This window comes from Thermobia domestica, chromosome 7 (genome assembly GCF_964235325.1).
Source record: "Thermobia domestica chromosome 7, izTheDome1.hap1.1, whole genome shotgun sequence".
Lineage (NCBI taxonomy): Eukaryota > Metazoa > Arthropoda > Insecta > Zygentoma > Lepismatidae > Thermobia > Thermobia domestica.
Window position 1 is genome coordinate 238,795,253 of NC_137460.1, and position 25,630 is coordinate 238,820,882.

General features: G+C 33.5%; 1 protein-coding gene across 8 annotated transcripts in view; it reads left to right on the forward strand.

Annotated features, from left to right (window-relative positions):
- The window catches only part of LOC145690786 (osmotic avoidance abnormal protein 3-like), a 311,449-nt gene extending 287,317 nt beyond the window's left edge, over positions 1-24,132 (forward strand). For 4 of the 8 annotated variants that reach the window (XM_081766046.1, XM_081766048.1, XM_081766047.1 and 1 more), the window contains exons 16-18: positions 16,607-16,780; positions 19,527-19,657; positions 22,066-24,132. In XM_081766046.1, the coding sequence (XP_081622172.1) occupies positions 16,607-16,780; positions 19,527-19,657 (305 nt within the window). In that variant the 3' untranslated portion in view covers positions 22,066-24,132. Of the gene's footprint in view, positions 1-16,606; positions 16,781-19,526; positions 19,658-22,065 lie in introns of those variants that run through there. The other 4 variants (XM_081766050.1, XM_081766051.1, XM_081766052.1 and 1 more) reach the window with 2 other exon arrangements.
- The last annotated feature ends 1,498 nt before the right edge of the window (positions 24,133-25,630 follow it).

A 25,630-nucleotide genomic window follows, 5' to 3' on the forward strand; every position in this document is an offset into this window, starting at 1 on the left:
GACTGTTGTCTTTCACAAATCAGATGAGTTGTTGATTTATTTTTTGTAATTTAATGTCATGTATGTTGCTTGTTAATCTTAAGGGAATAAAATTCAACATTTCAAATTTTACTATAACTCACTTATAATCATATACACAGAAAAGGGGTTCAAAATCTACAATGTGAGTTATAGGTTAGCAGTTAAAAATCTAGCCATTTTTGCGTAAAAATATCTTATTTCTGAAGACCATCTAGCCTATTTTCTTCAGAGGATATTGGAAACATTGCCCATGGAGAGAACTTTACTGAGGCGTATCTGGAGGAATTAATATCCAAAATAGGTAGTATTATGAAGCAGAGTTCTGATAGTGATAATAGTATGTTAGTTAAGGATGGTAGTAAAGAAGAATCAAATTTAGAAGACGGGGCATCCTATCAGGAATACGAAAAAGTTAGTACTACTTTTAACTTCATTAGTTTACTTTGTCGTCTACTTAATTTTCTCAAGTTTCTAAGTTTACACACTTAAGAAGTCTGTAATCGTTCTCCATTTCTTTTCTTAAAAATATCAGAATTATATATATAAAGCTGTTTGTGTATTTGATCCAGTGTTGGAAGTTACTTGTAAAAATCTAACACGTTACAAGCTACTTTACTTTTCCTTAAAATGTAACGCGTTACTAACACGTTACTTCGTTACTTGCTCCAGAAAAGTAACTGTCACCCTACTTCGAAAGTAACGCGTTACTTTTAGGTCCGAAACTTTGAATATGTGAAAAACTTATTTCAATTTTCCGTACAAGTATTACTAACATTATTATTATTATTATTATTATTATTATTATTATTATTATTATTATTATTATTATTATTATTATTATTATTATTATTATTATTATTGCACGTTCTGAATCGCTTTATGTAGATGCAAGAACAAATTCTTACGTGACAGCTACATGAACATTTTCATATAATGCAACACTGACTAAAATGCCGTACTACGTTACTCGTAGGGAGCGGGACGAACGAGTTTTCTTTGAAACTCGACTCGATTCAAAACAGACATCTTTGAGCTCGACTCGAGAACTCTGCTCGAAAAATTTCCTCCAACTCGACACGAATTCGGGTCGAGTTTCATGTCAAGATGAGCTAAGTTGAGCCAAATCTTGTGTGTAGTTTCAAGTAATCTCTTCAAGTGTCCTACATAGACAATATAATTGTTATTAAAGATACTACTACTACAAATTATTATTATTATTATTATTATTATTATTATTATTATTATTATTATTATTATTATTATTATTATTATTATTAATAATAATAATAATAATAATAACACTGTGTATAAACATGAAAGATAGACGGTTTGCGTCTGAATACTAAAAAACTAGTTGATTGCCAACCTCGTTAATCGAAGTCTAGGAGTCAAGGATATTGTTCACGAGCTCCTGAATTTGTGTGGAGGATCTGGCTTGTTGAGTATTCGGGCTCGAGCTAAACATTGTTAAACGTTATAGGGCGCTGGCCAAATATGTTCAAAACTGCTCGGCCCGAGTTTACAATTGTCAACGACTCGAGCAGCTCGGCTCACAGTTCATTCACTATCGAGCCGAACCGAGAAATGAGCCGAGCTAACAGCTCACCCAACCGAGCCGTCTAGAGCCCTCGGCTCAGTTGAACCGAACCGAGCAGACGGCTCACCTCAACCAAGCGGCTTGAGCCATCGGCTCAGTTGGGCCGAGCCGAACTGAGCTCGTTATAAAAATCTCTTCTGGTTTCGTTATCGAGACGAGACGAGGTGCGACTAGTGTTCCTTCTCATGAGCATCACTAAAAGTATTCCATAATACTGCTTACATTTCTCATAGCTTTCGCTTTTCAGTGTAATCAGGCTATGATTTCAAAACGAGTTAAAACAAGTTGAATGAACGAGCTGTTTATGAAACTCGACTCTACTCGAAACTTGACATCTAATAAAATGAGAACACATGAATTGGTGGTGAATTAAAACTTGCTAGTAACTCTAAAATCGATACATGCTTTGTAAAGCTAGTTGTTCCAAACTCGATAATCAACGGGACTCTAGGATAAACAAACTGGTCTGAAAGAATTCCAATATTAACAATCAGAAAACTATTTTCTAGTAATGAGGTACCCTGCTCATCAGAACACAGTTTATTCAAATTAACCCCTTACTGTATATCGTTAATTATGGCACTCTAGTTCTTGATAAATATTTCCCGCCGGAGCAATTAAGACACTTTACTTCTAAATTCTGTCCACCATCATCCTCAGCTTTTAAGAAAAAGTATTCTTTCAAATGTTCGAACGGTAAAATATTTTCGTTCTCCATCTTTATAAAAACACCATCAAAGTAAAATAGACTATCAATACCATTGCACTCGTAGTTCTCACTGAATGTGAGCTGTCAAAATCTTCCAGGTGCTTGCAATCAGTACACGTGATTTCCCTAAGGCTGTCCTCATCTTCCAAAAACAGCAAGTGGCACTAAGATCTTATCTGTTTTTCTGTGTGTCGGTGACTATCGGTCACTGACATACGTAGTTCATACTACATTGTTTCATTTGAAAAATTCACTTACAGGAAAGAAACATTTTTTCCGAAAGCAAATATAGTAGTTACTCATCCGAAATGTAACGCGAAAAAAGTAACGCAAACTAGGTACGCTACTTAAAAATTTGTAACGCGTTAAAGTTACAGTTACTTTGGAAAAAATGTAACGCGTAACTAGGAAACGTTACTTAAAAGTAACGCGTTACTTCCCGAGACTGGTTTGATCATACTTTAAGTATATAGAAAATTTAGCCTTTTGAAGATCGTCGAGAGAATTTGCTCTGCTGAATTAGTTTAGTAATAAACGCTAAATTCAATAAGTTAACACGAGTTTCTAAGGGACTTTATGAAATCTGTACTTTCTTTACTCTTCCTATTAATTAAAGCTGCTCTAAAAGCTGATTATAAAAAAACAAACTAACAGTACTTGAGTGTTATCGCATTATAGCATTAACATAGTTTCCACGTTATCAGGGTAAAAAGGTCTTTCGCTTGTCTCACAGAAAATCGACTTGCAATCTCTCGCTTTTGTGTTGATGACAGGGCTGGATTAACCCATCTGAAGGCCAGGGGAAAGAAGAAATATGTGGCCCCTGCTGACTTCACCTAATACATTTCTGTGAAAGTGGAGTAGAAAAGTTTAGGGAATATGTTCCATATTTTTGGTCATATTTTATTTGATGATGATTGTATCTTCATGATTCTTTTTAAATAGCAAATTAAGATTTTGATCAGAGTGGAGGCCCCTGTCCACTTGGATTCCCGGGACTATAGCCTTCTAAACCCTCACTCAATTCGGCGCTGATTGATAATAATAATTAAATTAAAATCATTTTAAAATTTTACCAAAAATTACCATAATAATTGTCTACTTGAAATTATACAGTATTACGGGACCTATTCTTGCTTCTATTTAAACATACATTCAAATCAGTTACATATATTCATACAGTAACGTTATAGCGTAATCTACATTATAAAATTAAAAGTGACTTTGTTTGTGGCTCCTTGCTTCTTAAACCACCCAACCGATCTCGATCAAATTTTCAACATAGATGAAGTTCGGGCCTGGGATGGTTTTTGTCACTTCGCTTTGACGATGCAACTTAGTTGAGGAGAAGGGGGAGACATTTAAAACTGATCGGAAATGGGACCAATGTTATTGTCGAATCCTAGTTTTCGGGATCGCTGAGATGAACACTGACACTTGAGATCCTGTTTAAATTCGAATTCAGCTTCGCAACTTGGGGAAAGGGGAGGAAAGATATATATAAAATTAATCAAAAATGACCAATTACTGTCGAATCCACAGCTTTCGGGGCAGTGATTTATCAAGAATTTTGAACTTACAGGGTTTTCAAAAAAACTGCGGAGTGCAATCTTGAATTAAGATCGCATACTATCAACTTTTTTTTTCAAATTTTAAAATTCGTTGATGCAACGAACGATTGAATTGGATTTCCTTCCTCAGCCAGAGCCAATTAGCGTCGACTTTCTCATGCTTGGTGTGACGTCGAAATGAAGTCGTTGGCAATCGATTGATCAATTCTTATTGTGACGATCACAGCCATGTAAAGATTGATTTCCATTCAATCTTGCGTTTCGTGCTTTGCTTGAAAATTTATCTTGTCGAAAGTACGTTATTTTACTCTATTGACGCTTAGAAACAAGAATTCAAAATCTTCTAAAAACCAAAATAGCAAGATTTTTAATAGTATGTTCCCGTTCTGCCTAAAGACTCTCCAGCACTTTCTAGAAAATATATACTGTGTCCTGCGGAAACGAACTAAGCGCCAATTTCATACTTTTAAGAAAATTACATATAAAGGTTGATGTCCAACATTAATGTAGCCGTAATCAAAAGTGAAATTATGTTTCTTTTTTTTTTTTTGGAAAGGTGTTGGTTTTCCTCTCTTTTCGATTGTGCAAAACGTTCTAATGCGTATCAGAAACCAATCATCGCATTTACGTGGATTTGGCGCTTAGTTCATTTTTGCATAACACGGTACATATTTTAAATGATCTTATCTTTAGGCAGAACGGGAATTCCCGTTCTGCCTAATCTTTCGAGACGAGGAATTCTGTGCAGGGAGGGATTTCTTCAAGAGAATTTTTCTTTAGTAATTGTAACAGATTCTGTAAGAAGAATAACTATTTATTTAAGTTTTATCATTTTTAGATGTTATTCTACTTGTTCTTCTCGGAAAAATGACTAGATGCTGTTCTATTATTAACAGCGTTATTCACATCTATTTTAGTAAAAATGAATGTGATTAGGAAAAAAAAAACTACCTGCAGATATATGGAAAATTGACTCAGTCAGTTGCAAGAAAGCCGTTTGACATTATAGCTTAGGCGAAGATAAAACAAACGTACTTCGATCTAGTACCAAGTCATTTCACAACAAAATTTTTATTCAATTTTCCAGTAGTTCACCTCCAACATGCTAAGGCTTGCAATCAGGAGCGGCTTTATGATTTTCATTTTGGGTAGGCCTGCTCCCTCGCGTATGAATACGTATGCACATTTGATTGATTAATGACAATACGAAATTACGTTTTCAGTAGTATTTGATGCTGTTCATTAAATAATTATTTACCTTTAAATATTTATTTTCAATAATATTATTTTTTTAATTAATAAGTTCCGACATAGTTTTATCGGAAGAAGAGGAGAAGTGCTTAAGTCTAGGGCATAAATTTAAGGTTAAAGAGGAAGAAGTGGACAAGAAGGAATTGGTGTACACAGTAGAACAAGCCATTGTAGACATAAAGGATAATGAAGAGAGAGAGAGAGAGTAAGGAGAAAAGCATTGTCGATTGTTAGGCAGAATATGAACAAGAAGAAGAGTAACTTAAGGAAAGAAGGAAGGACTGAAAAGATTAAGGAAAAGAAAGTGTATCGTAGTGGAACAGGCGGCCAAAGCAGGCGCGTTGGTAGTAGTGGAGAAAGGATGGTACCAAGAGAAGCTAGGGGAGTTATGTGATCAGACATATGAAGAAGTCGGTAACAAGGACATGAAAGATGAAGTGTTGAAGAAGATAGTAGAAGAAGGGAAAAAGGCGGGGATTAAAAAGATGATCAACGAAAAAGGAAGGATTCCTGTCATGAAAGGTTTTCCTAAAATACATAAGAAGGACGTGTAGCTAAGACCAGTGCTGGACTGCAGAGGTAACTATTTTGAACCACTAGAAAAGAACTTGAGATAATGGACGACATCAGAGAAGGACAAAAGACATGCAGAGTGAAGAATAGGAAGAATTGAGGAAGAGGATAGATGAGATTAAGTGGAATCAGGAGAAGGTGTTAATGTTTAGTGTAGATGTTAAAGCTATGTTCACCAGTATAAGAAGGGATTATGTCATAAAGGCAATAGAAGAGGAGATGGAAGGGAAAGTTATACGTCAGTGGAAAAAAAAGAGAAAGTCATAAGAGCGCTTAAGACTTTGTGGGAAAATAGCTATTGCATAATTGGAGAAAGACTAAAGCAAACACCAAAAATATAGGCGGGTTGCGCGCGCACCTTACAGCTCGCTGTTGTCAACTCTCCCTTGTCATGTGCCACCTCCTTCCCCTCCTGTTGCTGGAGTAAACAGACGACAGCCGTTTACCCAGCCAGAGCTCAAAGCCTGTGTTCTGCTGTAACCAATCTTCAACACGGGCGCGAAACATGAAACATTGACAGTGACTGAGCGAGACAAATGTAAATGTGGCAAGTGCGTACGTTGCTAGTTGGCTGTTGCTCTCTCCACCCACTTTTTGTTGTTACCCATATTTTTGGCGTTTGCTTTAGTGAAGATAAAAGAAGGTTTAAGCATTGGATCCAAGCTGAGTCCAGCTCTAGCGGAAATAGTAATGAACAAGTGGGAGAAAAAAGTGACAGAACAAGCAGGAGGAAAGTTACTGTTCTTTTGCAGGTATGTTGATGATTGTTTAGGCATGTGGACAGGGAATAGAAATCAACTGGAGAAATATGTTGAAAGTATAGAAGACCAAGAGAAAGGCATAAGGTTAGAATTAGAAGTTGAAGAAAATAACTCTTATCAATTTCATGGTATTCCGCCATATATTATTAAGGGTTGTGCTGAAGTAATAACTCCACAATTAACGTTTATTTTTAATCTGGTTTTGAAAACATGTGAGTTCCCAAGTAGATAGAAGGTATCTACTGTTACTCCTATTTTAAAATCAGGAAATTCATCCGTAATTTCGAATTACAGACCGGTTTCTATTATTAATTCATTAGCTAAAGTATTTGAGTATATTCTGTATAGCGGAATTTATGAACATATTAAATTGGGAATATCGCAGCTACAACATGATTTTGTATCTGGAAGATCAACAATAACAAATTTATTAAGTTTTGTAAAATGTATTTGTGATCAGTTAGATGCAAATAGACGTGTGGATGTGATATATATGGATATTGCAAAAGCATTTGATAGAGTAGATCACGAGATTCTAATAAAAAAGATGTACAATTTTGGTTTCTTAAAAAAATTACTGAAGTTCTTCTGCTCCTACTTAAACAAAAGACATTTATTTGTATCTTTCAATAATAGAGTTTCTCAAGAATTCGTTGCTACTTCAGAGCTCCTTCGTGGCTAAGCGGTTAGCGTACGCGCCTTTGGCGTGGGAGACCCGGGTTTGATTCCCGGCGGGAGCTCATGTGGTTCGGATTCCACTTTAATCAGTAGGTCCACATCTCATATAGCCTCGCTGCTGAACGGGACGTAAAACTCAGTCAACTCAACTCAACTTGTTGCTACTTCAGGAATCCCACAACGATCTAATCTTGGTCCGTTGCTATTTTTAATTATGATGAACAGTTTGCCACACGTAGTCAAGGATTCTGAGTGTCTTCTTTTTGCCGATGATTTAAAGTTGTATAGAACAATTAAATATAAAAATGACCAAATATTACAGTCAGACATTAATAACATATTTGCCTGGTGTGCTAGAAATTCATTTATTGTAAATATAAATAAATGTAAAGTTGTCTTACACAAGGAAGAAAAATTCTACAGCAAATTACTTAATTGATAATTATCAACTCGAGGAAGTTAATTCAATTAAAGATCTTGGAGTTTATTTTGATACAAAATTATCGTTTACAACTCACTGTAAGGAGTTAGTAAGTAATGCAAACAAGTTGCTAGGATTTATAATTAGAAATACTAAGTATTTTAAGAAACCAGAAATTCTTGCATGCAAATTCTCTATAATAGTTTAATTGGGAGTAAATTGGATTATGCAGCTATTATTTGGAATCCATATTATAAAGAACATATACATGATATAGAACATATTCAAAATAAATTTTTAAGGTTTCTGTACTATAAGGTTAATAGTAGATATTGCCCATTGTAGTGGATAGAAAGTGTTAGCATATTTCGTTAGTAGCCGTTTTTATAATGTAGAAGAAAAGCGTGTAAATTAATTTGTCTGTGAGCTTGTTGTCGTTTATTATTCGGTGAATAAATAAGGAATTCTTAGAGTAAAATGATTAATTATTATTTTTCCAGTTCAGGTGTATTCCTGGTTCTATGGCTTTTTGTCATAGCAGAATGTATTACTATCATATGGAATTATATGAAAACGTCTAAAGTTATCAACTGGCGACGATGCATGGTGAAATCGAACCAACATAGAAAACAGTCTAATTCACTTTTTTTAAGTAGTTTGGTAGAGAAACAACAAATGGTAAATAGAAGTAATATATGTTGGATACAATTATTTTGCAACAACATTCCGTTGAAATTTGAAGTTGACACAGGAGCTGCTGCCACAGTAGTGCCAATTAGCATATATTACAAATATTTTAGCGATCTTCAATTAGAAATTTCAGATATTCATTTAAAGGCAGCGGAAGGCTCATCTTTAATTGTGCAAGGCCAAATCACAGTATTAGTGCAGAAAGATACATTGGCTAGGAAGATGATTATGGTGATTGTCACAGATAAGTTAAATCATCCGATTATGAGTAGTCCATGGATTGATGTCATGTTTAAAAATTGGAGAGAACTGTTTCAAAAGCCGGTAGACAATACGGTTCTTAATATGAATTATACAACGTTGAATGATATTAGGAGTACATTAAGGCAGAAATTTTCTGACGTATTCTCGGATTCTGTTAGTCAGCCAATTGCAGGATTCAAGTGTCAGATTCCAGTTAGGCCGGATGCCATTCCGATATTTAGAAAATATTACCAATTACCGTATACTATTGCTGACCAAGTGAAGAAGGATGTCGAAGTGTTAGTCAAACAAGGAATCTGGAAACCTGTATCGTATTCGGATTGGGCTACTCCAATGGTAGTGGTGAAGAAAAAGAATGGAGAATTTAGATTATGTATAGACTATAAGGTGACGTTAAATAAGGTATTAGAAAAGATGGTTTATCCACTTCCTAAACCAGAAGATATTTTTAACAATTTGCTGGGAATGACCGCTTTTACGGTAATTGATTTACGGATGGCGTATCAACAAATATTGGTTGAAGATCGATCTAAACCTTTTCTTACAGTTAATACACCTTGGGGACTTTTTCAGCCACAACGGTTACCATTTGAATTGACGTGCAGTCCCCATATATTTCAGAGGGTAATAGAGCAAATTTTAAAAGATTTTCCGGGTGTATTTGCATTTCTAGATGACATTTTAATAGCTGGGCATGATAGAGAAGAGTGTTTTGAACGCACTAATAATGTGCTAAAACGTTTACAAGAGTATCACGTTAAAGTACGTTTGGATAAATGTCAATTTTTACAACCCGAAATTGAATATCTAGGACATACGATTTCTCCAAGAGGTATTTTTCCGATGGTGAAACATCAAGAGGCAATTTTAAAATGTGAAACACCAAAAGACGTGTCTCAATTAAAAGCGTATTTAGGTATGTTAAACTTCTTTCACAAGCATCTGCCAAATTTTTCTTTAAAACTGCCTCACTTATTTGAATTATTAAAAAAGAAACAGAGATGGGTTTGGACAAAGGTGCATGATAAAGAATTCCAATTATCAAAAGACATGCTAAGGAAAGCAAAATGGAACCAACCTTTTGACAAATCAGCTGAAGTCGTTCTCATCACTGATAGTAGTGCGTACGGAGTTGGAGCTCAACTTTGTAACAGGAGACAAGGAAAACTGCATACTGTAGCTTGCGCATCAGCAACCTTAACTGATGCTGAGAAAAATTACAGTCAATTTGAAAAGGAGACCCTAGCAATAATATTCGCTGTTAAAAAGTTCCATAAATATCTATTTGGTAGACCTTTGGAGATTCAAACGGATTCGCTACCAGCAAAATTGATTTTTGGAGAAAAAACATGCATACCAACTTTAGCTTCACCCCGCTTACAAAGGTGGGCATTACTCTTACTTAATTATGACTATGTGATAAATTATTCCAAACATGTGGAAGTAGCAGATTGTTTGTCTCGGTTGCCATTGTCAGAAGAAGTGGGAGATTGGGAAATATCTCAAAATTTTGTTACTAATATCACAGTTGATCCACCCTTGTTCGCCACGATTTGCAAGGAAACGACTCTGGATTCTACGATTAATCTGATAAAGAACTGGTTGCTTCACGGTTGGCCTTCAAGATTGCCATCAACAGGTAATGTGAAGGAATTAAAAGCTTATTATCGTCGACGTCATGAGTTATATGTGCAACAACAGTGTCTCTTTTGGGGTCATAAACTGATAATACCGGCGTCTTTAAGATCTATGATATTACAAATATTACATGAAGGACATTTAGGTGCACAAAACATGAAGGCTGAGGCAAGGTCACATTATTGGTGGCCTTCGTTGGATCAAGACATAGATCTCGTAGTTCAAACATGTACTTCATGTCAGGCTCTACACAATAAAGCACCACAACAGAAATATATATCATGGAGAGACTCAATACATCCTTGGCAACGAATCCATCTAGATTTCTTCGAGTTGGCTGGAAGAAAATTTCTTTTGTTAGTAGATTCGATGTCAAAATGGATAGAAGTATGGCAAATGAACTCTACTAATACTTCAGAAACAATTACAAAGTTGAACACTTGTTTCAATAAATTTGGTTGGCCTCAAGTCATGGTAACGGATAATGGTCCGCCCTTCTGTGGTAAGGACTTCAAGGACTATTGGCTAAAAAGGGGATTGAAGATACTGAATTCTCCTCCGTGGCATCCCCAGAGTAATGGTCTAGCGGAAAGAACGGTGCAAACCGTAAAGGGTTTGATGAAAAAGAAGTTAATGGAAAAGGAACTTTCTGTGTGTTCCTCTTCACAGTTGTTAAGGATCTTGGAAGACATAGTATATGGACTTAGGTTCACACGATCGGAAAAGTTGCATAATTCACCAGCTGGTTTACTCTTCCGTTATGAACCACGTACCCGGTATAATATCACGTATCAAGACTGTAGGAAAGGCAAAGATGACCAGGATACTAGCAAAGACAATGGTGTTTACAACCAGAGCCAATACAGTAAAGGTCAATTAGTATGGGTCTTAAATAACCCCTGTCACTTCCCAAAATTTGTACCAGGAAGAGTTATTCGATGTATAGGTAACTCTTTGTATGAAGTGTGGGTAGAAAACAAGTGTAGAAAGGTACATGTACACCACTTACGTAGTCGAAGACAGAAATCAGAGAACATTAAAGAGTCTCGTAACGACTTACCAGTGAATAACCGGACAAGTGAAAATGTAAAAGTACCAACGCTTTCAATTAAACGTTTTCCAAAACAAAAAGTAAACAATAGATCATCTGGTTTTAATTTCAGAAAAGCCGATTATCATAAATTGTATTTAGAACTTTCAAAAGTTAATTTTAATTGCCTTTCATATTTAAATGACGTAAATAAGGCTGTAGAAACTTTTTATCAATTAATTAACGACGTATTTAAACAATGCATTCCAACTAAAAAGAATCCCAGTAATAAAATCTTTCCTGTCTGGTTTAACTCAGAAATAATTCGAAAAATCAAACAAAAATCGTACTATCACAAAAAGTGGAAGAACACAATAGACAACAATACATATTACCGTGATAAATTCTGTAGTTTAAGGACGGAGGTAAAGACAAAAATTGCGAAAGCATACAAAGAATTCGTTGCTAACTCCGAGAATTGCATAGCAGATGATCCAACAAACTTTTGGAATTTTATCAAAAATAAAACAAGGCATTTGACTAATGGCCCCCTTATGTATAATGGTGAAAGTCTACAGTGTAACAGGGATATTGCGGAGGCTTTTGCACATTATTTTAAGTCTGTTTACAATCATGAACCTGTGAGTTATAACACTGATGCTCTAATGTCACACGAACCTAGAAGTATATCACTCGATATTTTCCAAATCACTGAAATAACAATATCAGAAATAGAACATGCCATTAAAAGGTTGAAATCTAGAACAGCGTGTGGCCCTGATGGTATCCCACCCTACATAATAAAGGGAACTATTGATATCATAAAACATCCTATACATATACTATTAAACATGTCCGTAAAATATAATGTTTTTCCAGACCGATGGAAAGAAAGCTTGATATGTCCTATTCCAAAAACTAGCAATGCTAAAAATATAGAAAGCTTTAGACCAATTGCAATTCTATCCCCATTTGCAAAAATTTATGAATATATAATACACAATCGCTTACTTAATCATGTTAGATTCAGTATCTCTGTATACCAACACGGATTTCTCAAGAATAGATCCACTTCAACTAATTTGACAATTATAACAAACTTTATAGCTTCAGAACTAGACAAAGGAGGGCAGGTGGATGTAATCTATACAGACTTTCAGAAAGCGTTCGATTTAGTTAACCACGACATTTTGCTTGAAAAACTAGCTCTTATGAATCTTTCTAAGCAAGCATTAGTACTTTTCACATCATACTTACGTGATCGTAAACAATCTGTAGCTTACAAAGGTCATATCTCCAAAAAATTTAATGCTACATCGGGAGTACCGCAAGGATCAAACCTTGGACCTTTATTATTCCTCATCACTATCAATGACATAACTAAGCACATCAAGAAATCGCATACTCTACTCTTTGCAGATGACTTAAAATTATATACTCAAATTAAATCACTTGAAGACTGTAAAAACCTCCAGGAAGACTTGGAAAATGTAAAACACTGGTGCCACGTGAATAAATTTAGCCTAAACATAACTAAATGTAAAGCTATTACATTTACTAGAAAAGGAAAATACATAAATTATGATTATACTATTGACGGTATAAATCTTTGTAGGCCGGAAACTGTTAAAGACCTTGGTGTTACCTTCGACCCAAAACTGACTTTCGCAAATCACATTGAAACTATTGCAAACAATGCTTATAAGAGTCTTGGATTTGTTTGTCGTGTAAGTAGAGACTTCCGTAGCCACATGACAATTTTGAAACTATATTATTCGTATATCAGATCCCAACTGGAATACGCTTCTGTTATTTGGACTCCTCATAATGGAAAATATATCCAAATGATTGAAAGAGTGCAGTGTAAGTTTTTGAGATTACTAATGTATAAAAAAACTGGAATGTACCCAGCATACATATCATACCCAGAACTAACAAACAATTTCAATATACCGACATTAGAGCAACGTAGGTATGTTAATGATTTAGTTTTTCTACATAAAATAATAAATAATAAAATTGATTGCATAGAACTAAGTTCTAATATATTTCTGCATGTTCCGACGTCTAGAACGAGGTTAAGCAATAGTAGTACCATGTACTGTAAGAAAGCACGCACTGACATCCTGTATAAATCCCCTTTATGGAGAATGAGCTCTCACTACAATAATATTGAAGAAAAGTGTGAAATGATAGACATATTCAATATGTCTGAAAAAATGTTTAGGAACACAATTTGTAGTATGATGAGCTGAGTTAATTAATGAAACAATAAAAATTTCTGTATATTTTCTTCTGTAAAAATAATGATATTTTACCATATATGTAAACAAACACTGTAAATGGGCAGGACGCCTGTTGTGTTGTTTTTACAATAAATAAATAGGTCTCCTGATAATTTTTGGTGGTATTTGGAAACTGAAACCTTGCCCAATAATCTTGGTCCACCATTATTATCAGAAAAAAAGGAGGATGGAACGTCATTACGTCGCTCCGAGCGGCAGCGCAGATGTCCAGATAGATATACGCCTGAATAAAAAAAAAAAAAAAAAAAAAAAAAAAAAAAAGAGGAGGAGAATGTTGTAGTGGATGGAAAGTGTTAGCATATTTCGTTAGTAGCCGTTTTTATAATGTAGAAGAAAAGCGTGTAACTTAATTTGTCTGTGAGCTTGTTGTCGTTTATTATTCGGTGAATAAATAAGGAATTATTAAAGTAAAATGATTAATTATTATTTTTCCAGTTCAGGTGTATTTCTGGTTCTATGTTTTTTTATCATAGCAGAATATATTACTGTCATATGGAATTATATGAAAACGTCTAAAGTTATCACCCATATTATTTATCCAATACTATACTAAGAGAATACTTTAGACTAACTTCACTTAGAGTTCGCCGATCAGTACTGTCCTTGATTTTTCTGAAAAAACTATTTAACAATAAAATAGATTGTCCTTCTTTACTCTCTCAGGTTTCTTTATATGTACCAGGCCTTAGGCCTAGATACGATCTCTTCTTTTGTGTTTCATTTTCAAGAACTACTCAACACAAAAATTAATCGATTGTTAGAACTTTAAAACTGTAAAATTTTGTGTCGAAATATTGTGATATATTTTTCGATACTGAATCACATTTTCATGCAAAAATTAAACAATTATATATGGATTTGGAGCTCTCTGGCTTAATATTTTCAAATGGATTTTGCTCGTAATGTGTACACTCGAAAGATAATAACACTAACTAAAACACTATTGGTATGTCCTTTATATGGAATAGTATTGAATTGAAATTAATATTTGTGAATTGAAATAATGAATTCAAACTAATATTTGTAGTGCATTTCTAATATATGTACCGGTTTGAGGAAAGTGCGTATACTTACATTTATTTTTTATTTGTTGTATCATTATTTGCATTTTGTATTTTTTTTTATCTTGTCTCGTTTTGTCTGTAGCTTGCTTATTTTATTTTACTTTCTTGTCTATTTTATTTTAGAATAATGGTATCATATTAAAATATTATGTTAATAAGGCTATTGTAGCATTGTAATCCTGTATACCTTTTACAAATAAATAAATAAATAAAATAAATATTTATACATTACTCAAAATAAAAGACTGCTATTTGCTACCACTCAAGAACTACTTTTTTAAAAATCAAATAGCATCACAGTTACGTTTCGTAATTAAAATGAATGGTCTTACTGTAATATGCTAAATGTATTTCAAATGTATTAAAGATATAATAAATAGGAATACCCATAACTTTTCATGTGGGTATGTGTGAAAGTAATTAAAGCTAATTTGCCCTTTTATTGTAATAATTTTACGTTTTCTTGAGCTTTCGGCATTTTACAAGAAAGAAGAAAACAATATTTCAGTTGAAAAATATACAGATAACATTTTAGAATATGTGACAATTGAAGCATAGGGTATGTACTGGTACATCCAATAAATACACCCGTGATTTTGTCCCCGTCAGAATTTTCCTTGCATTTTGACCGCTTGGATTTAGTTCCCGCCCTCATTACTACAGCTATTTTATACATGAGTTCCGATCTGCATACAAACACGCTAAGAGTCAAGCTTTTCGGTGCTGCATTTTCATAAAGATGTCCTGCTCGCATAGAATTCGCTATCTCCAAAGATTAGGTAGAAAGGGAATTCCCGTTCTGCCTAAAGATAAAATCATTTAAAATACTTTCTACAAAGTCCTGGAGGGCTTAGGTAGGCTTGGCATTAATTTTTCGATCCAAAATATGGACAAGCCTTAAAGTGACGCCCCATCAAAGACACGGTGAATAAACACAGAATAAATATTTTGAAATTTCTTACCTAAAAATCACCTTTTCACGTTATCACACAATTGTTTACTGTAATACTTAAAACACTATTGGAAACTAACATATTTTATATTTTTTTTCATTAACGCAAATATAATAAATCATACCATTAGATTACGTATATTAATTCTAACCTAAAGAAACTTGGAATTGGAAAATAAGACACTTTTAAAAAACATAACGTACTTTATTAATAGTAACTAAAATATAAGATAACTTTTATGATGAAAACACAATTCTTTTCGGCCTAGATTTTAACGATTCCCGACTCAGAAATTTTTGGGAAGCTCCAAAAACTGTCAAATACGGACATTTTCCTATTTAATGCTTTGTATGGTACGGACACGGACGCAGACCCAAAATTACAAATAGTCGGTATAAAATACGGACATATGGCAACCCTAGCTTTAGGCAAGAACGAGAATAAAACTTTTTAATATTGCATCCCCTAGTTGGGGGTGTAAGGAATTTATTTCCAGGGGGTGTCCAAAACTTTTAGGGGGTGCTGCGGGGTGTAGATAAATCACTGTTTCGGGGTCGCTGAGATGAAGAGTGATACTTGAAATCCCGTTTACATCCAAATTCAGCGTCACAACTTGGGAGAGGAAGAGATACAGAAAAATAATCGAAAATGGTCAATATCAGTGTCGAATCCACAGTTTTCGAGGTCGCTGAGATGAAGAGTGACACTTCCGATGCCTTTTAAATCCAAATTCAGCTCACAATAATAATATTTAATTTTTATTGTCATTTTTACCAATCACACGACATAATGAGTTGTGCATTTAAGGTTTTTAATTTCAACCCAGCAAAACAGGTAATCAACGTTAATATTTTATAAGCTTCATTAGCAAATTAACTTATTGTAATTTACTTCATATACCTATTCAAGATTCACAGTTTATTTCTCCGTTAATATATATATAATATTAATTGCACCCACTGGACATTACAAAGTTGTTCAATATTTTTCATTATGTAAGATTTAAGAAACTTTTCATCTATAACTAAATTTAGTTCTTGACATTGAATATATTCCATGTTTCTTATTTATATCTACAGATTACGCCAATCGTAACAAGGCTGCTAACAACATTTTAAATGCCAGTATCAGTCAAAATGGATTTCAGACCCTAAACGGATTAAATTTAAATACATCCATAAATGGAGGGTTTTTCAACACATCTTGGGGATCCAATACATCAAATGGTGGAACCACTGGTGGAGGATGGATAGGTACATAAACGAACATATGTGTATATATTATTGAATAAATTATCTCCTTAATTAGCTGAATAACACGTTTCCATAAATTGAAAGATTTTAGTTTTCTCGAAAATGTTAAATTTTCTGAGATAATGACTATTATTTAAAATCTTGATTTAAATAGTATAGTCTAATTTACAAGTTAAAGCATTCACTATTACGCAGGGTGTACCAGAAAGGACATTGCAATTCTGAGAACTCATTTATCTTACAGAAATAATTTTGTGTGAATTTCTATTAAAATACATCAAGTTTTGACTCACATAGTACACTAGTTCAGAAACAAGCCACCGCAAGCGCTAGTGACAGTTGCAGCAAAGATGGCTGCCTTTACTGGTCCCGAGCGTGTTAGCTGTGTGTTTTGGTTTGAAGAATCCAAGTCTGCGACAACTGTGCGACGTAATTTTCGTACGAAGTATGGTAAAGATTCTCCCAGTAAGCCTACTATTTACCAGTGACGTAAGTGTTTTATTGAAACTGGATGTTCGGTAAGATGCAACAAATCTCTAGGTCATCCCCGTACGTCTGAAGACGTAGAACAAGTGACACAAAGCTTTGTGAACAGTCCAACAAAATCAACCCAGCGTGCTTCTCGACAGCTGCGCGCCCCACGCATGACAGTTTGGCGTGTGTTGGGAAAATGGTTGCATCTCAAACCATACAAATTACAAATGATGCAAGAATTAAACGACACCTGACATTCTGCAGCGGCTTTGGCAACAAATCGACTGTTTCATCACCAATGGAAGCCACATTGAACCTCTTTAGGTATAAGATAAAAACTTGACGTATTTTGGTACAAAATGTCACCAAAACCATGTCTGTAAACTAAATAAATAAATCAAGATGACTTTTCAAAGTTGTAAAGTTCTTTTGGGCACACCCTGTACAGTATTACTTATTATTGTGTAGCGTTAGAAATTTTACTATTATAATTTAAAGAAAACTTTGTTGTGCGCAAATTCGCACACTGTTTTATCTGATGAAAGTGACAAATGTACTTACAATAATATTGTATAATTACGCTGACATTATTTAATAAGATAATTTAGAATCCATTTTTCTATCAGCAATTTTTCTAACAAATATTAGGAAACTTCATTAGAAATCGCGTCTTTAATTTCAAGAATTGTGATCACAAGATGAGGTGAATGTTGTTCTGGCATCAATTTACAATTCATATTATATTATAACATTGCGGTATCGCATACATACACAGGTAGACCCTTAAATATATTTCTTTACTGCCACTTCTGCAGTTGATCTTAAACCATTTATGACCAAAAGTAATTCAAAGATGAAAAAGTGATTCAGTTTACTCAACAAACGTTTCCTTCGAAATGATTATATTCAAAGGCGGCTTATGAGGGAAGTCATACTTGTAAAAATAAAGCTTTATAGCTTGAAACTAAGGTAAGGAAAATTAAATGTTTTGTATACTACAAATAGTGCATTAAGAAAGAATTTTCTTTTAGTTTGAAGTGGAAAAAAACTACTTTTTACCGAAGTAACACCCCTCACGACGCACCTCTAGTAACACTTTTCACATGAAGCATATTTGTGCTCAGTATTCATAGTTTGACACTTCTGGCTTTGAAGAAATACATAAAACTAAATAAACTGAAAGTTTGGTGTCCTGTTACATTATTCGACATTTATTCCGGGGCGTCCGCTTTCGCCAGGTTTTTTCGCTGTTATCTCCTTTCCATATTTTCTGCAATTTGTTATTAGTTTCATTAATCCGTGCTCTTCACAAACTTTTAAAAGATTTTGCTCGTTATCAACGTATTGCTTCATAAATGTTAAAACTGTTAGTTCATTGCCCTTGTACATTCGCCATGTTGATAACATAAATGCTCGTTTCTTTCCTACAACTGTTCAGTTACCTTGCGCCAAGTAGTTCCCTCCGCTCGCCGTATAGTCCGATGTTCATAACCGCTTATATATAACAAATAAACAGATTTTTCGAGACTCTTATATATTATCAAGCACACAAACGATCAAATTATCCATATCCTTTCTGTAAATTTTAAAAAGTTTGCTGCAAACGGACGCCCAACTTTGGAACTTAACCCTATTATTCTGTACAATATACAAGTATTTTGTTTCACGCGCTACCTTAATTAAGTTGGTCACAAGAAAGCGGGTGAGGGTAGATTTATATCGAAGTTGCACCACCCGAGCGTGACGTAATGTCACGTGGTATTATTATGGGAGTCAAGGAACAAAACGAGCCGTACGGAGCTTCTAACTCCCTTCGCTCGCTCAGCTATGTTTCGTAACGTAAATAAATCACTTTTTGTGCATTTGTACAAGGGCAAATGAGTATCATTTTTATTTTATTCTAATGATAAATGTATTGTTAAAACTTAAAAAATAAAAAATCTTTCCTTGGGGCGGGTTTGAGCCCACGCCAAAAGCAATTTTCATTACCAGCCCGTGCACTAGCATGCTCGGCCATGAGGACCAACAGCAGCTGGCTGTTTGATTCGTGCTATATGTATGCCACGTGGCGAGAAACGGATAACTTCAACCAATCAGAACCGTGTATTTAGCTCCTATGGCTAGAGTCGAGCGTGATTCAAATGTATGCTACTCTGTAATATTAATTTAACAAATATTAGGTCTCTCGCTGCACAATATTCTACCAAAACAGACAACTAATTATGAATGATTTACACATGTAATTTAATGCAAATGCATATTCTATGAACAGGAAATGGCTTTTCTGTATCTCCGGATATGTCGATACGAAGACCAACGAGGTTAGAAGCTTTACCTGTTACTGACAAGAAAAATGGGAGAAGAAAAGGCAAAACCGAACTTAACACTTTGGATCTTATATAGGTAAGAGTAACTTTAATATCTAGTATTTACGAAGTTATTCAAATGTGATTGTTTGTTGTTCAAGGAAATAATAACGTTAGTTTCATGCCTTTATTACTAATGCACTTTCTTAAGACATCTTCTACAAAAGTTGCTGAAATTTTTCTTGCATAATGATTGCTATAAATACTATTGGAATTGAAAAATGAGGGTTATAAAAATTTAGTAGATTTGGGCAGAAACTGCTATAATGTGGAAAAGTATAGCTATGATGTGGATATTTCTATTAAAATGTTTTCAGTCTGTACGTATGGAAGTTACATTGTGTACCTAAACAATATATATATATACGGTACCATATATATATATATATATATATATATATATATATATATATATATATATATATATATATATATATATATATATATATATATATATATATATATATTAGGAGTCTTGTACAAATTTTAAATGATATTGTGGGAATGCTCATATGGAAGTTGTCGCTTAAGGGTGCATCTGTAATGTTGTAAGAGTTACTATGATCTATTAATAAGGATCATGACTTTTTATGCTGTTAAAAGCTAGTTTTATCTTAAAAGTATATATGAAGTAAATAATGAAGGAAATGACGACGATGCTAACTGCTTGAACGGGTGGTTAATAAAAAAAAAAATTACTCCGGTCTTGGGAGATTAAATTAAAAGTAATTTCAACTTTATAGCTAGAAAAAGGAGCTTGTTCAAAAAAAAAAAAAAAAAAAAGCTTTGTATTTAAAAAATCAAAAGAACGGAACAGTATGCCTTTGATTTTGTACAATACTACGAACCAGAGTGATTGTCATTTCTATCCTTTCGTAATGTAGAATTATCTCTTCCGCTTCAGTGGATCACAAGCAAGTGTTAGAGCTGAAGTGTGTTAATGTTTAAATACTTAATAAAAGCGCAAAAAGTAGTATTCTAAATAACTTGTTTAATTACATTAACATGCTGAGAAAAACTATAGTAAAGAAAAATTAGTATCCGCATAAATGACATTATATATACCGACTCTATTTGAATTCCCATAATTTTCGGCTACTTGTTGAAGAAATTATATTGTGCTTTTTGTTTTTCAATCTATTTTTTTCTGAATTTTGTTTTGATTAGGAAAAAACTTCTAAAGTTACTGTATTTACGCGATTCTAAGACGCACTTTTTTGTTGATTTTTTCTGCTTCTAAAATCAAAGTGATTCTTAGATTTGAGTTATGAAAATTTATGCCAGATTAAGATGGAGTTTTGCCAAAAATTGCTCATCCCGTTAATCATGATTCTGTAAAGAATGTGTATTTTGTATATATTTGGCCATCAAATGTGGAAAAATTGGAAAAGATAGTGATGCCAATGAGGAGACAGATGATGAGCAGTAACGTGTCAGTGTTGTTTTTGCAAGTGTGAGTGCAAAGCAGAAGAAAAGAAACAATCTTAAATAATTACTGAATTAATATTTGTTTGTTTGTTTGTTTGTATGTACACTCATGTCCAAAATGATTGTCGCATATCTATAACCATCTTCTTGTAAAATATAATTTGATAATGATTTTGCAGGGTACTTACACTGATACTGTGATACTATGTGATCGGGAAATGTATATTTGTGGTAAATTTCATAGGAAAAGAATTAAAAATACGAAAATTAGAATGAGTGAAACAAAATGTTGATAAATGTTTTATTTTCGTTTTATTATTCTTATTTACTGCTCTTTTGACATGAAATTTGCCACACAAATGTCTTTGCCGATTATACACATACTAACCTTATAAGAAATACCGGGCGAATTCGTTATCAAATTATATTCCTAGAAGAACATATTTATAGACATGCGACAATAATTTTGGACATGATTGTGCATACTGGTATAATATGATACCGATAATGGATTGCTATAAAACTGATGCAAGCAAGTGCTGTACCGTAATCATATATGAAAAAAAAAAAAGTGCCAGCAGATGCACATGAATATACCGTAAATTCCAGCAGTAAGTTCAAGGTTTCTTTACTTTCCCATAACATTATTTCTTTTTCCATGCTTATTAATCCTTTTTTTAATTCTTTAAAATCAATGCAGTATAGGATTTTTCATTTTCATCTTATTTTCGATGATTTGTTTCATTTTTCTTCAAACATTTGAGGCGCGTCTTACATTTGAGGGCGTCTTAGATTCACGTATAAATACGGTATTTAACATACAATTATTTTAATAAAATGCAGATAACATGTGGGTGGTTTGCAATGTTCTGAATTGATTGTTGTGAATACGAGTAATAAACTACTGAATATATTCCAATGAAGCTTACTATGCAACTAATGAAATTAATATGTATAAAGAATATGCATCAACTTAAACGTAAGACCACACTAACAATTGTCTTCATTATGTTACAGCATCGGATGAAACCAAGTACATTGAAGAAGAGAAGTTAAATTAATTTAAGGTATAGTTTATGTATAAACCGTGAGTGTAGGAATTTGGAATAAGTTCGTTATCAGTAACAAAAGTTCTGTAGCTGACCTGAATGAGTTAGGCACTATGACAAGGACTATTTGATGGTTAAACATAAAGTAAAATGTTATCATGAGTGCCTATTCAAACTAAGGAACATTCACACATACGTGCCTTGATGTAGAGTTTTTAGGATCGAAATAATACGTTTTGTACAGGGAAGAACTCTACTAGAACATTCTCTTGAACTGTGTCTAGTAAGAATATTGTAAATAATTGTGAATATGTAAATTTCGGTGCGGCTGTTGTGTGTAATTTCATTGTTTGTTTATATAAGAGTCACAGAGTAAAACTGTTAGATTATTATTCATATAATTTATGAATCTATTGTTACGAGGTACAGAAAAAAGTGTGTGAATGTTATTTTTGTCCTCGTGTTAAGCGCTCAAAAGGTATTTGATTCTTGGAGACCAAATGCATTTGAAGTAAGTGGAGTTTAAATCCAGTTGACAAATATTTCTTTAATATTATTCATTACAATTTCTCAGGTTTGCTGTTGAAAAAGCCCTGTATAGTGTTAATGGTGTTTTATATGTATGTCAAAATTGCATAGTAACCAACATTGCGGTGGATGCTTCCCATGAATGCACCGTGAAGTTGAAGAAGAAAACTTGAATACACCATCTGTTCTAGGCTATTATATACAGCCTATTTTGATATATCGAACTAATAGTTTTCTACATTTTTTCTATTCCTTCGTTTAGCACTGTCTTACCTACGAATAAGGGTTTAGAGTTTCTGAAAACTACTGTAAAATTTTCTTTCCATAAAGTATTAAATTTGAGGAATACCAATCAATTATCTTTCTTCGAACAGCAATTACTGGATTTAAACTCTGATTTTTGATAGTTCATCGATCTATTGCACATAGTTGTAGTAAATGGAAATATCAATAAGGCTTAAAGAATACTATCAATACATACGCGTCCAAGAGTATTTTTCCTATGACTGTGCCACAACGATCTAGTATGATGCATATCTTAATGTGTTGATTATTTATATAAGAGCAATATCGAAGAATGTTAAGGCACATCTTCTATAATACACACATACAGTACAATTGGTTTATCTGAATGAACAGTTCTCCACAATTTAGACGAAATATTCATTCAAAGTATTCTGTACACCTCACTTTTGCTCTCAAGTTCTAAGTGGACGACGCATTCTGTATGTGCCAAACACACAGACATTTCTTCCAAGTTGATCATTATGAAACGTATATCGCAAGTTAAAAGTGTCTCCTGTACGTATATGTAATAATCTATTTCGGCGAATTTGGACGACTTCTAAAGTCCAGCTTATTTAAACGGTTATTTAAAATAACGTATTGCACAATCATTATGGAATGTTCAATTAGGTGGTGATGAGAACTTGTTTGTAGTCTGTTCTCATACACCATGGCATATCCAATTCTAATACTCAACCACCCCTTTGACTCTTAGTCTCTGGTTTGTTTCTACATTCTACTGAACAACAGGCGATAGATAACCTGCCATTCTATCGCTATTCTACAGTCTAAGTCTTTCCATTTGGTTACTTTGGTAATGAAGCATATGCCCAACCCAACTAAGTACATGCTAGGTGCGTACTACTTAACTTCCATAACAATCGTTTACGTACCTGGTACTTGAGGAATGTATGTTTCATATTCTCAGCAAGTGTCGCTAGGTAAGTAATCTTCGAGGAATTTCTGACACTTGAAAGATATTTTACATGCTTTACTGGTATGTGAGGAATGTGAATAGCACATATTTCATCTAACACGGCCCGATCGCGCGTACGTTGGTTCGCATTACGACACTCATTTGTCTACGCCCGCGCAGACGCAGTTAGTCGAGGAAAAAGGCAGGTTTGAAAGAAGACGGTAGTTCACCGTGGGGTGTGTACTGATTGCGTTTAATTTATATAAAATAAATTAAGAACATCATCTACAAAATTTCTGTTTCTTCGAGGTAAGTTACGTATGAAAGTTCAACAACTTATATATATATATATATATATATATATATATATATATATATATATATATATATATATATATATATATATATATTGGTAGTGTATGTACGTGACATGTTTTTATTTCACATGTTCTGCATACCACTTATACTCTCAAATTACGGACATCAATATTTTCGTAGCACGTATACAGCACACGATTTCTTTATTTGGTATCTTTCAGGTACATACTTATGTATTTAAAGGGACATTCCTGACACATGCCTAGTATAATCCTTACACATGCCAGTAAATGTGTCAAGTACATTTCCGGTACATTCCTCAATATATGACAGGGATGTACTTTAGGGCAGAGGTAACTATTTCCTTCATGTGAATTTCACATAATTTCTCTATTCAAGTACCTATCATGTATATTCCAATGTACCTCGAGGAACATTCTTTATATATGCTTAGCATGTACTTGTGTTGGGTGAGCAGGCAGAACAAAAATCCTCCATTATTACATAATAATGATTATTTATAATTGACTTACATAAGAACTGTCATTAAATAAACGAGATAAAACATTTAAATTAGAAACGTGTATTTTATTGAGATACAACTATGGAACTTGAAAGTATATTTATTAAATTAAAACAACTTAAGTCGAAAGTGCATTTCATTAAGTTTCTACAAACTAGCAAGATTTTACATAGCATTTATGCATATACCTAAGTACTAATTATACCATAATAATCGTTAAGGAATAAGGAATATTAAACACATTGGACGTTCTTTTCTAAGTTTTTAAAACACGATATAAATACAATGTGTATTTTAGTATTGCAAATAAAAATAAAAATGCAAATATACACTTATCATTATTAAAACAATTGGTTCAAATTGTCCAGCACTCATTTTTCCAGAGTCTACGCTTAGCTCATGTGTCTTAAAAAAAATTTAGTACGTATCAACTTCAATTTGACTCTTTCCAAGTTCCTCAAACTTACTACCAACACGTAAATAACAAAATGCAATAATTATAGTGCATAAAAAATGAAAGAAAAAATATAAAATTTCCCAGAAACAAATACAAACGTATATTGAAATGAGTATCAAGCTTAAACTTAGTAATAACATAAAACACTTTCAGTAATGATATGCTTACAAGAGTTTCTTATTGAATCTGTACTTATTTGAAAGTTGTCAGACCTACGTAATCGATTACCATTCATTCTAGCTTTGGAACTTCTATTATAAAATAAAAGACAAATTCTGACCAAAGCATATACTATCTAATAAATAAGTGTTATATAACTATAAATATAACAGCGTTATTTATTAGATAGTATATGCCATGGTCAGAATTTGTTTTACGTTATCGATTAATTTATTATCTCCTAGAAAATGACAGGTAATCAACATTAAAGAGACAAATGAATTAAAAAAATAACAATATCACTCTCTTGGATCCGTATGTAGATGTATAGTAAAAAAAAGCCAATA